Genomic DNA, 16,826 nt, shown 5'->3' on the forward strand with positions numbered 1-16,826 from the left:
CCATGGTTCCTACACACACACATGAACGCAAACAGGATAAACGATTTCTAGAAATGATCTCAGCTACTGGGTTCAGCCCATGGCCCTGTGACACAGTACACCATGGCAGAAGTGAAGAATTGTGCACAGGGCAGGTGAAAAGGACTGGTACCCAGTATGCCTCATGGCCTCACTTCTCCTGCAAGGCTTCATGTCTTAAAGGCTCTCTTACTTCCAACAGCACCAAGTCTCTAACGCTTTTGGGGAACAGTCATCCGGATGATACTGTTAGGTACTGGGGGTACACAATCATATGTTTAGCTGACCTTGAAATAATAATGCATCAGCCAAAAGATCCACACCTGGGGAGCCTTGGGCCTGCAATACACACACATTATCTGCTCTGATGAACACTGGATCGTGGCTCAGCTTTGAGTGGCAGCCCATAGCTGTAAAGTCTCCAATTCAGTGGTAACTGCAAAAGCACTGCAAAATCACCTGCCACCAATCCTGATGACCTGAGTTTGATCCCCAGATCAGCATAGTGGAGGGAGAGAACTAATTCCTTCAAGTTGTCCTCTGACCATATACAAGAGCCATGACAGTTGCTTAGCACACACACATGCACGCACGCACACACAGATAAATGTACAACATCAACAACTGGAGCCAGGCAGTGGTGGTGCACACCTTTAATCCCAGCACTCGGGAGGCAGAGACAGGCAGGTTTCTGAGTTCGAGGCCAGCCTGGTCTACAGAGTGAGTTCCAGGACAGCCAAAGCTATACAGAGAAACCCTGTCTCAAACAAACAAAAAACAAAAAAACCAAAACCAAAACCAAAACTGGAGACTCAGAGCAAGGCACATAAGATGATCCTAGTAACAATTTACAGGATCAACCATTTTCACAACAAACATGTTTTGAAATGTAGGAACACCTGGATCTGAAAATCACAGAGGTCAATATTGGATATTACATTGTCTTAGTCAGGGTTTCTATTCCTGCACAAACATCATGACCAAGAAGCAAGTTGGGAAGGAAAGGGTTTATTCGGCTTACACTTCCATACTGCTGTTCATCACCAAGGAAGTCAGGACTGGAACTCAAGCAGGTCAGGAAGCAGGAGCTGATGCAGAAGCCATGGAGGGATGTTCTTTACTGGCTTGCTTCCCCTGGCTTGCTCAGCCTGCTCTCTTATAGAACCCAAGATTACCAGCCCAGAGATGGCACCACCCACAAGGGGCCCTCCCCACTTGATCACTAATTGAGAAAATGCCTTACAATTGGATCTCATGGAGGCATTTCCTCAACTGAAGCTCCTTTCTCTGTGATAACACCAGCTGTGTCAAGTTCACACAAAATTAGCCAGTACATACATCTTACTGGGAATCTATTCTGCTAGACAAACTGATTTCACAGACATCTCATTTAATCACCAACAAGTCCGAGGGAATCAGGGGCCTACTCTATCTTCAACAGTAAACTCAAGGAGAAGGAAGACCAAAGTGTGGATACTTCAATCCTTCTTAGAAGGGGATCAAAACACACATGAAAAGAGTTACAGAGACAAAGTGTGGAGCAGAGGCTGAAGGAATAACCATTCAGAGTCTGTCCCACCCAGGGATTCATTCCGTAAACAACCACCAAACCCAGACACTATTGTGGATGCCAACTAGAGCTTGCTGACAGGAGCCTGATATAGCTGTCTCCTGAGAGGCCCTGCCGGTGTCTGACAAATACAGAAGTGGATGCTCACAGCCATCCATTGGTCAGAGCACAGGGTCCCCAATGAAGGAGCTAGAGAAAGGCCCCAAGGAGCTGAAGGGGTTTGAAGCCCCATAGGAAGAACAACAATATGAACTAACGGGTACCCCCAGAGCTCCCTGGGATTAAACCACCAACCAAAGAAAACACATGGTGGGACTCATGGCTCTAGGTGCATATGTAACAGAGGATGGCCTCGTCGGTCATCAATGGAAGGAGAGGCCCTAGGTCCTGTGAAGGCTCTATGTCCCAGTGTAGGGGAATGCCAGGGCCAGGAAGCAGGAGTGGGTGGGTTGGTGAGCAGTGGGAGGGGGAAGAAGATAGGGGGTGTTTGGAGGGGAAACCAAGAAAAGGGATAACATTTGAAATGTAAATAAAGAAAATATCTAATAAAAAATTAAAATAAAAAAAGAAAGAAAGAAACTGAGGCCTATAAAATAAGCTGCTCCAAAGCCACATTATCTTACCCATGCATTAAAATTAATTCCTTGGGGGGAATAAAAAAACAACACCCAAGTATGTTGAATTAATCCGCTTTTATTACTATAACAAAATCTTGAAGGCAGGTTAATTTTATGAAGAGGTATGGGGTTTAATTAGCTCATAATTCTGAGATCCAATGGCAAGGCACTACCATCGGTGAAGCTCTGGTGACAACCCTCCTGGTGTATCACACCGTGGAGCCCGCATGGGGTGGGGGAATATCGAGACATCACATAGCTATCGAGCAGCTGGGGAAAGACTAAGAACTCTTAGCCTCTTCAGCACAGAGCCCAGCCCAGCTGACCACAGCATCTCCCACTATCTCTCTGCTCTCACTACCCCACACGGAGTTCAAGCTCCAGCATGTCGACCTCTGAGGGCCACAAAAATCATACCCACATCAGTGTGAACCAGAGCCTGATTCAGTCAACTATGATTCCATCCCCCGCCTCCTTCTGGCTTTCTTGTATAAGATTGAGATTTTTACTATAACAATGAAATATTTATTCAAAAAGTACCAATGATTTTAATAGAGCACATAGTTTTACTCCAGGCCCAAGAACTCTTTATGCAAATCAATCAGTGTCCAAGATACATAGATCCATTTTTTCATGATTGTAAAAGGCAGGGAGGGGTACGCTGCAAAAGGCCAGCTTTTCAACTGTTGCTCTAGTCCCTTCCATCTGCTCACAGTGGGATATTTGCATGTTTCCTCCAGGGACGATGGACCTTCTTGCTGGCCAGGACTTCCAGGTCACAGCATATCCGAGCACGAGTAGAGGATGGCTGGATGATGTCATCCACAAACCCTGGTGAGTGGAAGGCAAAGCCATCACTGTGTGCGTGACCGAAGTCAACCACCCCCAGCCCCATGCTCAGCTCCATAGGCCAACGATGTGGGCAGCGTTTGACCTGGCAGAGAGACACCAGGCCCTGAAGACCTCGCTGGACCCCTGAGGCCTCCCTGCTCTGCCAGGCTACCAACCTCTGGCATAAAAGCATTAGACAATGTAAGGAAAATGTGGCCTCTCCCTTCCTGCATAGATCCAGGGCCTCCACCCTGCCAGGATGGACAGGAGAGGAAATGAAATTAAGAAAACATAGATAGGGTTGGAGAGATGGCTTAGCGGTTACAAGCACTGCTGCTCTTCCAGAGGACCTGAGCTGGGAATCACTGAAGCTACACCGGGAAGTTCAGAACTGTCGGTAGCCCCAGCTCAGAGGGATCTATCTGATGCCTTCTTCTGGCCTCCACAGACACACACATACATCATATACACACAGAAGTAAGTGATACAACAGAAAGGTTGTTTTGTTTTGTTTTATTTTGGTTTTTGATTTTTTTCGAGACAGGGTTTCTCTATATAGTCCTGCCAGGGTGGCCTCGAACTCAGAAATCCTCCTGCCTCTGCCTCCCGAGTGCTGGGATTAAAGGCGTGGGCCACCACGCCCGGCTAAAACAGAAAGTTTTAAAAAGCAAGAAGACCACTCACAACAACTTCTCCATCCCTGCCCATGGGTCCCCGTACAGTAAACCTTGCTTCCTCCATGGGGAGTGGTTTCTTCCCTGCCCTTGTGACCAGCTTTTACCAAGACAATGTAACAAAACTTAACAGCAGGAATTTCCAAATCCAGGCCTCTGGGCATAAGCTTCCTTTCTTTTTAGCTATTCTTGGGACACCCAGAATGCAAGCCTGGACTGGTCTAGGGAAGTAAGGAAGGACCAGCCAGCAGCCAACATTACCTTGAAAGCAAAACTCAAAGAGCCATCTAGCAAAGCCCAGGCAGGACACAGTGAGGGGAAGAGAAGTGGTTTTATCCACCAGGTCTGGGTGGATGACTGGACCAACAACCTAAAAACAGCACTCTGTCAGCAGCCTGTATAGGCCTACTGCATAGACCCGGCTCCTGTCCAGCCATGGCCCCATCACTCCCCCAGGCAACAGATAAAAAAGACAAGGGCTGGCAAGATGGCTTAGCAGGTAAGAGCACTGACTGCTCTTCCCAAGTTCCTGAGTTCAAATCCCAGCCATCACATGGCGGCTCACAACCACCCGTAATGAGATCTGACACCCTCTTCTGGTGTGTCTGAAGACAGCTACAGTGTACTTATTTATAATAATAAATAAATCTTGGGCCGGAGTGAGCGAGCGGGCAGGGCTGACCGACCAGAAAAAGCAGAGGTCCTGAATTCAATTCCACAACCACAAAGGCTGTACAGGTACAGTGTACAGGTACAGTGTACTCATATACATAAAATAAATAAATCTTTAAAAAAAGATTTGTAAAACAAATGCAAAGATAAAAGGTGGCTATGTAAGACTTTCTAGAAAGAACAAGCAAATGACTGTGCAGATGCACAACCCCTGGCTCACCTCTCACGGCTGCTGGGAAAGGGTTGGCGAACTTCTCCACATACTCTGCCTGGGCGGCTTCCACATCTTGGTGTCCTTTGAAGATGATCTCCACAGCACCCTGTCAGAGAGAAGTGCCAACCCAGACACTCTGTGTGACTGTGAACTTCACAGCGCAGCAGAGCAAAGAGGCAGGCCACGCACGCACGCACGCACGCACGCAGCACGCACGGGCAGAAAGATGGACTGTGGCTCCAGTCCCATCCCTCTCCCCCTGTGCTCCTGATCATTCACTGATGCCAGCCTGCTTGGCTTGGTTTCCACTGAGTGCTGCTTTTCCTCTTTCATTACCCCAAGCCCTGGGCACACAACGCGCTCCTCAGGAATCACGCGTGGAAGGCTTGGCCTTCAAGTGGGAACTCAGGTTAGTCATCTCTGGGAGTCACCCGACTCAACCCTGACAGCCTTTTCAACACATTACCCAGGGCAGAAGTACAGGTTAGCTTCTAGTGGGCAGGAAAGGGTGGCTTTGGGCACCACAAGGGCTGACGTGAGGTGACGAAAGCCCTGACCTCCCTCCTACAGGTAAATTCAGCTGACTTGCCCCTCTCTCCCTGGGTCCTTTCCTCTGCTCTGAAGTCACCCACGTGCCGGCTGTGGGAGGACTGACGAGGAAGGAGACTTCCCTCCAGGCCTGACCTAGACTCTTGCCCAGCCACACAAGACTTTATCAGCAGAGGTCCCCAGCCCAGGAAGGTGTGCCTCCATGTCTTTACCTTTGCTCCCATGACCGCAATCTCAGCTGTGGGCCAGGCATAGTTGGTGTCACCAAGAAGGTGTTTGGAGCTCATGACATCATAGGCACCTCCATAGGCCTAGAACAAACTCAGATGCCCAGTGTCAATGCCAGGAAGAAGCACACCACGCCCCCAAGCACGGCAGGAAGGCAACGGAAGGAGGCGGGGCCGTGCCCTACTGGACCCTTAAGGCTAAGGTTCGGGTGGCCATTCATAGCGCACACTGGTGCCATAGACACCCCTGCAACTCAAGTGCAGCACTGGAAAGAGCCCGCTAGACATTTCACAGGAATGAGCAGGAGGCATGTCTCCTTCAGTGGCAGACCACCTCAGCCATGCTGCTGGGAGCGTGGGGGCATCGGCTCTGAGGGGAGGTCCTCACCTTCCTGGTGATGACTGTGATTTTGGGCACAGTTGCCTCGGCGAACGCGTAGAGCAGCTTGGCACCATGCCTGATGATGCCCCCATACTCCTGCGCCGTGCCTAGGTCATGAGGAAGAGTTACCAGCTACCATAAAAGCCCTTACAAGACCTCATGGCTGAAACCATCCTCACCAGGGCTCTGGGGACCTCGAGAGAGTTCTACTGAAGACAACCATCTCTCCCGCCCAACCCATGTCCAAGACTCACCAGGCAGGAAGCCAGGGACGTCAACGAAAGTGATGAGGGGAATGTTGAATGCGTCACAGAATCTGACAAAACGAGCCCCCTTCACGGATGAATTAATGTCCAAGCACCCTACAAAGGAGAAACGTTGTCCGTGGTAAGCGCCTCCACAGCCTCAGCTCCATCATGTAAGGACATGACAACTAATCCAAAACCTTCACAGACTTTTAAAGCAGATTATCAACCCCCCCCCCCCCCTGCATAAACACAGTGACAGTAACAAAGAAAAAAAGCAATGACTCAAAGCCGAATGAATGAAGTCAATAACAAGAAATCAGGACGAGGAGATTGGGTCAGCTAATGGAGTGCTTGTCACACAGCATGAGATTTGAATTCAGATCCCCAGCACACACGTGAAAGTCCGGCACCATGGTGACTTTGTCACAGAATCCCAGTGCTGTGGTGGGAGGGCAGAGACAGAAAGATCCTGGGGCTCATGGCTGGCTGCTCTGATCAGTGAGCTCCAGATTCAGAGAGACACAGACCCTGTCCCAAAATATAGAGGCAAGCTATTGAGAAATTTGATGGTCTGTATATGCTCTGCCCAGGGAGTGTTACTATGAGAGGGTGTGGTCCTGTTGGAGTAGGTGTAGCCTATTGGAGTCGGTGTCTCATTGTGGACATGGGCTTTGTCCTAGCTTCCCTGAAGTGAGTATTCTGCTAGCAGCCTTCAGATGAAGATGTAGACACAGGGACAATCCAAACACGGTGGTGTATGTCTCTAACCCGGGACTGAACACTGGGGAAGCAGAGGCCGGAGGGGTTTGCAGCTAGCCAGGGCTATACAGAGAGACCCTGTCTGACAAAAAAAAAAAGAGAGAAAGAAAGTGTGTGGGGGTAGATCGGGGAGATAGGCAGATAGACAGGGAATTGCTGTTAGTTTGACACAAATATGTGCCTAAGGTGACAAAGGTTTTGCAAACATCAGTTATGCTGCCCACAGGGAATGTAATAAATGCTATATGGAAATTGGCCACGTGGTGTGATTTCTGATGCTGATAATGTTTCTGTTACACAGGTCTTGCTGATGCAACTGAGGCTGACCTTGAACTCAGGATTTTTCTTCTTTACCCTACCTGAGTGTTGTGACTACAGGCACATGCTTCCACACCCACTGACAGCAACACTGACTTTCGAGTGTTTTTGTTTGTTTGTTTGTTTTTTGTTTTTTTCTGAGACCGGGTTTCTCTGTGTAATAGTTCTGGCTGTCCAGGACTTTATTTGTAGACCAGGCTAGCCTCAAACTCACAGAGATGTGCCTGCCCCTACCTCCCAAGTGCTGGGATTAAAGGGGTAAGCCACCACGCCCAGCCTGAATTTTGTTTTCTAAAGACGAGAGACCACAGTGGATGGAGACAGTGCCCACGGTCCTCACCCACATGGCACACTATAAGAGGGTTCCCTCAGCCAGCTGTGACTCAGATCTAGCCACATCACCCAATGTGAGAGATGCCGTTTGTGTTTCAGGTGCTGACAACTATGTCTGTAGCAACTGCCAAAGACACTTGCGGTACAATGAAGACACCAGCCCCTTCAACACAGGGCAACAGAAAGGCATCCCCAAAAACAGAGAACTTCTCCCTTTTTTTTTTTTTTTGTTTTTTTGAGACAGGGTTTCTCTGTATAGCCCTGGCTGTCCTGGAACTCACTCTTCAGACCAAGCTGGCCTTGAACTCAGAAATCTGCCTGCCTCTGCCTCCCAAGTGCTGAGATTAAAGACTTGTGCCACCACGCCAGGCTAAAACAGAGAACTTCTAAGCTAAGAAAGAACATTACCTCTACACCCTGAGAGTCCAGCTGGAAGGAGCTTTTGAAACATTTAACATTAGGAGAGAAAGACACCTTCACAACATGCCTTTGAGTTTCTCCCCTGGTTACGGAAGGGCAGAAGGCAAACAGGACACCAAGAGTACAGGCAGCCCTGGTCCCCAAAACCAAACAGAGTTTTCTGGGGCCCTTGTCCTACCTGAGGCCACATTGGGCTGGTTGCCGACAATTCCAACGGTCCTCCCATTCATTCTTGCGAAGCCAACGACAATATTTTTTGCGTAACTGGGCATTATCTCAAAAAACTCTCTCTCGTCAATCACCTGTGGGAATAAATTTCCTCCTGAGCTCAAAATGATTGAAACAAAAATGCTATGATACATAACCACAGACAGCCTTACAAAGGACAACAGATAGCTCAGCCCAGCACAGCCCAGCATAGCCCAGCCCAGCCCAGCCCAGCCCAGCCCAGCCCAGCCCAGCCCAGCCCAGCCCAGCCCAGCCCAGCACAGCACAGCACAGCACAGCACAGCACAGCACAGCACAGCCTGCCATCCCTTGCTACAGAGGACTGGGCAGGACCTCTCACACAGCAAAACTTTTTGCTAAAAAGAAAAAAGAAAAAAAAAAACTACAACGTGATTTTAGCATTAATTGTGGCAATTGATATGAAAATATTTCAAGGGCCGGGTGTGGTGGCACACGCCTTTAATCCCAGCACTCGGGAGGCAGAGGCAGGGGGATTTCTGAGTTCGAGCCAGCCTGGTCTACAGAGTGAGTTCCAGGACAGCCAGGGCTATACAGAGAAACCCTGTCTTGAAAAAACAAAAAACAAAAAAAAAAAAAAAAAAAAGAAAGAAAGAAAGAAAGAAAGAAAAAAAAGCAAGCAAGCAAGCAAGCAAGCAAGCAAGCATTTCAAGCTTATACAAAATCACCAAGAATAGTACAAAAGGGCTGGAGAATGGCTGCGAGGTTAAGATCACTGCTCTTGCAGAGAACCTGAGTTTGTTTCCCAGCACCCATGATGGGAAGTTTGCAATTACCTGTAAGTCTAGCTCCAGGTGATCCAACACCCTCTTCTGGCCAACTTGTTTTACACACACACACACACACACACACACACACACACACACACATCCATCATGGAATCTTTACTCAGACTCCTCACTAATATTTTATTATTATTACCTCTTCCCACAACGGTCTCTTTTCTCTATGTGCAGATAATGTCATTTAAGACTAAATTGCAGATAAGCCTTTTATCTGAGTCTCTTACTGTCTAAGGACAAGGACAAACCCAGATATAGCAGCAGTGATCTATAAAGCAGACAATGTCAGTGAATGCTAATTTTCACTACAGCATCTCACACAAACGTGAAGTCCCTTTAACTTTTTCACCCATCAGTAGTCCTGTCCATCATGACACCTGAATGAGTCACCACGTGGAGAACACCTTCTTGTTCAGGTTTGTTTGTGATTTCCTCATGTTTGGAACACCGTGGTAACTTCTAAGTGGCTCACATTAAATGATGTCAATCTGTCCTGTAATCGTGGGACCTGTTTGGGTTCTCCTCAATCAAATCAACTGTTTTTCCAATCAAATTATAATGAATATTCTACTGCTCTTTATCAAAATTGTATCAAAAATTTGGTGCCTACTGTCAGATGTGATGGTGCATGCCTTTATACCAGAACTGAGTAGGCAGATATAGGTAGATCTATGTGAGTTTGAGGCTATCCTGGTTGACATGGTAGATTCCAAGACATCCAGGGCTATAGAGAGATCCTATCTCAAAAAAAAGTGCCCCAACCAATCAATTTCACAAGATTACTGGTTCTTGCCCGACTCCCTTGCAGCTATGATAGCTGTCAAAGTCAACTTATCAATTCCCATTTCTCTTCTACATTTATAAGCCAACACTCTACTGTAGGAAATGCCATTGCCTTTTAATTTCTATTACTATGGTTTATAGTTTTGTGCTATGGATTATGTACATTTGCTGCCATTATTGTATGTCCAAGTTGTCCATGTTAGTCCTCGAGCACCTCTTCAAGAAAGCTTCTGTTCTTTTTTAATGGGTCCTAAAGCAAGCCTCTGGAATTTAAGGCTCAATTCTGTTTCTTTCTTGCCCAGCCCTGTAACCAGGGTTTTATGTAAAGGCTAGAATTCACATTTAAGTGTGTGTGTCACTGGGAGGTGGTAGCTCACACCATGAATCTCGTCACCTGAGGGGCAGAGGCAGGTGGTTCGCAGAGTTTGAAGCCAGTTTAGTCTACAAAGTGAGTTCCAGGATAGCCAGAGCTACAGAGAAACCATTTTTTAAAAAAGATTTATTATTACACATAAGTACAGTGTAGCTGTCTTTTAGACACGCCAGAAGAAGGCGTCAGATCTCATCACCGGTAGTTGTGAGCCACCATGTGGTTGCTGGGATTTGAACTCAGGACCTTCAGAAGAACAGTCAGTGCTCTTAACTGCTGAGCCATCTCGCCAGCCCCAGAGAAACCATTTTTAAAAACAAAACAAAAATTCAGTGTGTGTCATCACACCTAATATGTTATAGAGAACTGAACTAGACAGTAAACACACATCTAACACATATCTACAGGGAAACTGAGACTTGCCACAAATATACAATTTTAGTCTAAAGCACTGAGCTCACTTGAGCTTTCTAGTTTACCTTTTCTCCTCCCCACCCCCACCCCCCATCTAACACAACTCTGACTCCTATGATCCTCAAAACAAACTTATTTATTTTTCAAACACAGAAAAAAAATGGTTAGAAGACTGACAATCTACATAACTATTTAAACACAAGTCCTTCATTTACTTACAGCTATTTCTGTCCTTAAATCGTCAAATAGTAAAATAGTCAAAGTGCACAATCAAATTTACTCATCTGGGCTAGGAGCACTTGTCCATCAGGCATGGGGCTCTTAGTTTAATTTCCAGAACCAATACATATATATACACACACATACATATATACATACATACATACATACATACATACATAACCCTCCAGTTTGTTTTACTAGATAAAAAATTTTATATAGCTTAATATTATCTCTCTCTCTCGCCCCTTTGACTGTACTCACACTGTGATGATTAATCTTAAATTTATTGGACTAATAAAAATGTATCTATGAAGGTGTTTGTAGAGCTATAGACCTAAGTACTTTGACCCGAACAGCAGATTTATCCCTTCCTAGTATGATAAGCATCAGTGACAAGGAAAGGTGGGAGGAGGGACCTAGTTGTAGAAAATGGCTCACTGGAGACATGGCTTGTCTGGAACCCTCTTCTGTGCCCAGCACACCACTTCCTGTCCACCTTGGTGTGAGTCAATTCAGCACATTGTCTGTATAAAGACCGTGAAACCGGGCTGGAGCGATGGCTCAGCAGTTAAAAGTATCACCTGCTCTCCCGAAGGTCCTGAATTCAAATCCTAGCAACCACATGGTGGCTCACAACCATCCATAACGAGATCTGATGTCCTCTTCTGGAATGTCTGAAGACAGCTACAGTGTACTTACATATAATAAATAAATAAATCTTTAAAAACAACAACAAAAAAGATCATGAAACCATGAGGCAGAATTAATTTCCTTGCTTCCAGTTACCCTCTCAGTAACTCTGCTCACAGCTACACAAAGTAACTCTCCCACTCACCATCTATTCTAAGTGGATTTCTGGTCTGTGATTACGTTTGTGACAATCTCCTGTTTTACATGGACAGCAAGGAGGTATCGATGTTTTCTGCATGGTCGGGGACTGCATCTCTTCACTCCTGGCAGTTAGGTCCCATCAGGTCATGGACACCCTCTCACCCTCTTATGCTTACAAACTGTGGTGTAACATCTCTGTGCTTTCATACTGTGGGGACTATACAAGATGGACAAATTCCAAGAAAGGCAACCTCTGGACTATTTCCTTGGTTCTAGTTATTGCCAGCTTTCCCTATCAGCAGTGTATGAGAGGGACTGTTTCTCATAGGCTTGCCAAAGGAGAGCATTTAAACTTGACCTCTAGTCAATTTGACATTCAAGAAATAGCTCAATGCAATTCATTTTCTTCAAGCCATGGCTGCTTTCCAACTCAGGGAATTGCTTGTTTCTGCAGCATCTTTTGCAGTTGGCCACTGTATATACCAAGTCGCCGGTCCATGAGCTTCCAGGGATTCTCCAGGCTCGAGCTCCAATCAGGAGCACTAGCTGGAATTACAGACACCTGCTACTTTGTCCAGCCTTACGCAGGTTCTGGGGCTTCGAGCTCAGGTCTTGCACTTGAATGGCAAAGAGAGCCATCTACCCACAGTTCCACCATGATGAGAAAACTTGAATATTTTCTCATGTGCTTTAGGGCTGTTTTTGTCTTTTCAAGGGTTTATTTTTATATGATTTTTCTATCAAGTTTCGTCTTTCTTCTCTTGGTTTGTAGGAATTTGCATCACTGATATCAATACTTTCAGATATGGGAAATGTTTTCTACCAGTTTTCTGTCCTTTGGCTCTTATACTTTCTTCTATGAAGAATGGAATTAGTTTTGTTTTTTTTTAAGCCGAAGTAGATTTGAAACACAATTCAAAAGCATTTATCTACCTTCTAAAATCATAGAGTGACATACCTGTCTCTTGTGTGGTGTTCCCATGCATTTCCTGCTCACATGGAATTCTGACCTGCTTGTTTTTTCTGTTGTTGTTTTCTTGTAGACAAGGTCTCACTACATCACCCAGTCTGGCCTACAGCTTAGCCTCATCCTCTGCAGTTCTGGGACCTTGCCTACAGCACCACGCTCAGCTGTCCCCCTCTGTCATGTGATGTGCAGTCTTTTTCCTCCCAAATGGCCCTCCAGTTGTCACAGTGTCTTTTATTAAGAAAACCAACCTTGCTCCTGGGCATGAATCTATTTTTATCATCCACTGAAACTCTCCTGGGTCTCTTTCTAGCTCCTCAGTTCCACGCCACTGGTCTGTCTCTCACTGTTGTAGTTGTAAAGCTTTTCCACAGACACGGCTTTTCCCACTTGTAGATATTGCAGCACATTCCCAGTGATCCGTGTGCTTATGTATAAATGTGTCTGGTTCTATAGAAGTGTTTATTCAGACTGCCTTCAAATTATGAACTTAGGAGGAACTGGCATTTTGTGCTAACCCATGCTAAGGAACAAGGGCATGTCTCACTCTTTTAAGTGCACCCCTGACTCATCTCCTATATCAACCTTCTCTTCATTTGCTGTGATGTACTTAGGGTGTTTTCCATGGAAGGGCCCCTATATTTTTTAAAATGAAGACTAAGTTTGCCCTCATTTCTGCCATTTTGACTTTTTCAAGACATAGGTTCTTCTGTCAGTGTTTGAAGCACAGTCCGGAAGTTTTGATACACAGTGTTTTCCTTCAATGTTATTGATACAGAGTGTTTTCCTTCAGTGTTAGAATTCTACATTTGGTTCATATCCCCCTTCTTCCTCTAGCAACTGTCTAACATAGTTCTTTCCAGGTATTGGGGTACTTTTGTTTCAGTAGTTAAGACTCTCTAGTTTAGAACTGTATTGTTTATAACTTTCAGATATCTTAGATTTATTTTTATTTTATGTGTATGAGTGTTTGGTGTACGTGTACATATGTGTACCACATGTATGTATGTGCCTGCCACATGCAGGCAGTGCCCGTGGAGCTAGAAGGTCATCAGACCCTCGGAGCTAGAGTGACAGATGGTTGTGAGCTGAGTTCAATGCGTCAGTGCAGGGGAGCTGAGTTCGTGCCGTTCGGTGCAGGTCAGTAGAGGCAGTTGAAGCCAGAGAACAAGGAGGAGCCAGACTATTAGAACAGATTGCTAGAGTTAGTTTGAGGTCAAGCAGAGCAAAAAGTCAGATGCAGAGAGAAGCCAGTGTGAATCAGTCAGGATGGAGAGGAGTTTGAGCCAGAACAACTGAGTTGAACCAGACAGCCAGAGTTCAGAAAGAACTAGAAAGGGAGAGCTTACCAGGAATAAGTCTCAGAAATGACAATTACTTCAGGCAAATAACAGTTACTTTTACAGTGTGTGTGCGCACGTGCACGCACACACACACACACACACACACACACACACACGCAAACGCGCCACAGCTTATATATGGAGGTCAGACAACTTGTGGGAGTCAGCTCTCTCTTTCCCATGAGGTCCCGGGGCTCACTCACTCAGGTCATTAGGCTTGGTGGCAGGGACCTTTATATCTGCTGAGCCACCACACCAGCCAATTATTTGTAATTTTTTGTTTTATTGAAATGAATGTTTTCTTTCTGCCTTCATTCAAGATCTTTTGTGAATGTTCCCCTAGTAGTTGATAGTAAGATTTATTACAAAGATATAGATGAAGCCATGAGAAGGGGCAGCTTGGCCATGTCTGCTGATTCCTGCACACTCCAAGAATAAGGGAGTAGAAACAGGTCATGGGTTCCAGGCCAGGCTGAGCCCACAGAATCGCTGACATCCCGCCAAGAAGCAAGAGCTACAGAGAGCAGAGTGATGTGCAGAAGACAGCTGCCACCTGCAAGTGCACCCAGAGCCCAACAGCTGCCTTTACTGCTCAAACCAGGGCACAGCTGCACCGAGGAAGAGGCCCCATACACGTCCTGGGCTTCATGCACACTCCCCTTTCTTCAGGTAGACACCACAACCTGATCAGAAGCATCCAACAGCATCACCCAACAGGATCAACCCTGCCTCAATCCAGACCAGGATATGGCATCAATTCTCTGCACCTCAATGCCTTCTAAAGTCCCAGAGCTCTGCGGGTCCAACCCTCAAGTCTATCTGAGCTCTCATGACGTCACAGCCACCAACGCCTGCCAGAACATCCTGTCTAGTAGTTCTTGACCACTGCATTTTCCACCTGTGCAAACGTTGAGACCAAGCTGAACACAACCCACTAAGCACACGCACAATGACCGTGGCTGAGGCTGAGCTAGGGCAAGCAAGACAGGACAGAGCAGGGCACTCACTGCGTGGATGATGTCCAGCATGTTGTAGGCTTTGCTTGACTCCAAAGGGACAACTGTGTCCAGCTCAGGAACCAGACGGTCACTAGAAAGGAAGCAGATGGAATGAGTGTTGAAAGCACTGTCCTCCTGTGGGAGCTGAGAAGGAGATGAAGGAAACAGCACACTGACTGTGTAATGTGTCCTCACTGCCTGCCACCATGTCACTAGGCAGACCTGAGTGCAATTCTAACATGTGTGTTAGAGAGAGAGAGAGAGAGAGAGAGAGAGAGAGAGATTACTATTGACTATAGTTCTTTTGTTTGCCTTTGCCCTTCCAGAATGGTTCCTATGCTGGAGACACAGCACAGTCTCTAAAGGACCACTGTAGAGAACAGGACAAAGCCTGGGAACTCCTCTCTAACTTCCTGCAGCATCTAAGACAGAAGAGCAAAGAAACAGGTGGATCTCATCTCCCAGCAGGTTAACCAGCCGCAGCCCCATTAAGCAACAAAGCTGCAGGCCTGCTGGACACAATCACTACAGCCCCGTCATACCCTGTTCCGTGACTCTTTCTCTGGCACAGCAGGGATATCAAGACAGAGCTTGTGCCCACTTCCCTGGAGAATCCAGCAGCTTACAGGGTGGTCAGCAACACACTGCCCACAGCCAGACAGTGCACACAAACACATTTCCTTAAGGACATGCATGCTTTTACAGCACTTAGGTTGTTCCTTATCAAGATGGAAAAAAAAAACCTTCCATCTCCATGTTTAGACAACTCAAAAGTCTTAGCAAAATCTTGTGGTCTCTCCTGCCCCTAGAGCGACCCATCAGAGACTAGAGAAGTAAGGAAATCACCAACAACTGCTCCTGTCCCCAGATGCCCCCGCCCCATCTTCACCACAGCTGGGACCTTGTCGACATGCTCCACAACATACTCCAAACTGACCCGAGGCCCTGTCAGGACAGAGAGGCCCAGAAAGCCAGAGAATGATAAGCTCACTACCACCCACCTGGGGTCATGGCACTCTCGGATGGGAGCCGGGTCCTGGCTGCTGAGGGGCAGGAAATTGAAGAATTCACGCAGGTTACACAGAGCATCAACATCATTGTCGAAAGCTCTATGGGCCACACCTGAGAACACAGAGAGGATGGAAGGTCCAAAGGCTGATGGTCACCTACAGATGATGTATGTAGATGTTCATGGGCTTCACCAGCTTGGCTGCCACCAACCAAGCTGGCAGCTCTGTCCTCGGTCCTGTCCAGGATGGGCATCCATGCCCCTCATCAGAGCCTATTCTCTGCCTTGTGGTGCTTCTTTGCCAGCCCATGCCCTCACATTCTCTGCACTATAGGGGAAGATGCTCCACGCTTCACTGCTCTGTAAACAGTGAGACACGACTCTACGCCAGCTCTCCCCCAGGGCTGCTCACTGCCTCACTGAGAAAGGTGCCCCTGGCACACAGTGGGGCTTACATTGAGGGGTCAAGCCTAGTTCTGGAAGTGTTTGGAAATAAAAACCAGCCAAACAAGGGCCTAGCAGACCTGTTCCAGGTCTGCCTCACTCAGACCATCTGTTTCCACCAGGGCCCCATAGTATCTCCGTCTTCAGAGATGCCAGAGGGAGATTTGTGTGTGAAACTTCGACCCCATGGCTTTGCATAAGCAATTGCATGCCTGGGTGCGTCTCCCTTGACAGACATGGGGAAGCCCTTTAAGTCCCTTCAGCTAGCACCCTCATGGTGAGCCCTACCCTTGCCCACGGTTCAACCTTATCAATCCTGTTCTTTCCCACAGGCCATTTTCCTTGAAATGCACTACTTGATGTCCTCATATCGGATATTGCCTGTCATGTGGTCAGGGGTTATGTTGTCTCCACAGACACATCCCTAGCAGCAAGCTCAATGCTTCAGATACAGGCACTCGCTGATGATCTGATAAATGAGAAAGGAGTATTTTCAACAAGACTGAATCCTATTATTCAAAAAAATATTTATAAACTGGCACAACATTCTGGAAGGCAGTCTGGCAGATCCTCAAAAAGATCAAC

The 16,826-nt window shown here is 46.8% G+C and overlaps 1 protein-coding gene across 3 annotated transcripts in view; it reads right to left on the reverse strand.

The window, feature by feature from the left end:
* Positions 1 to 2,261: 2,261 nt before the first annotated feature.
* Positions 2,262 to 16,826, reverse strand: part of Pccb (propionyl Coenzyme A carboxylase, beta polypeptide) — a 52,909-nt gene continuing 38,344 nt past the window's right edge. For all 3 annotated transcript variants that reach the window (XM_006511370.2, NM_001311149.1, NM_025835.3), the window contains 8 exons: positions 15,790 to 15,910; positions 14,798 to 14,879; positions 8,011 to 8,134; positions 6,009 to 6,116; positions 5,761 to 5,861; positions 5,358 to 5,456; positions 4,603 to 4,702; positions 2,262 to 3,036 (listed from right to left, as the gene is read on the reverse strand). In XM_006511370.2, coding sequence (XP_006511433.1) covers positions 2,915 to 3,036; positions 4,603 to 4,702; positions 5,358 to 5,456; positions 5,761 to 5,861; positions 6,009 to 6,116; positions 8,011 to 8,134; positions 14,798 to 14,879; positions 15,790 to 15,910 — 857 coding nt within the window. In that variant the 3' untranslated portion in view covers positions 2,262 to 2,914. The remainder of the gene's footprint in view (positions 3,037 to 4,602; positions 4,703 to 5,357; positions 5,457 to 5,760; positions 5,862 to 6,008; positions 6,117 to 8,010; positions 8,135 to 14,797; positions 14,880 to 15,789; positions 15,911 to 16,826) is intronic.

This window comes from Mus musculus, chromosome 9, assembly GCF_000001635.26.
Source record: "Mus musculus strain C57BL/6J chromosome 9, GRCm38.p6 C57BL/6J".
Classification (NCBI taxonomy): Eukaryota; Metazoa; Chordata; class Mammalia; order Rodentia; family Muridae; genus Mus; species Mus musculus.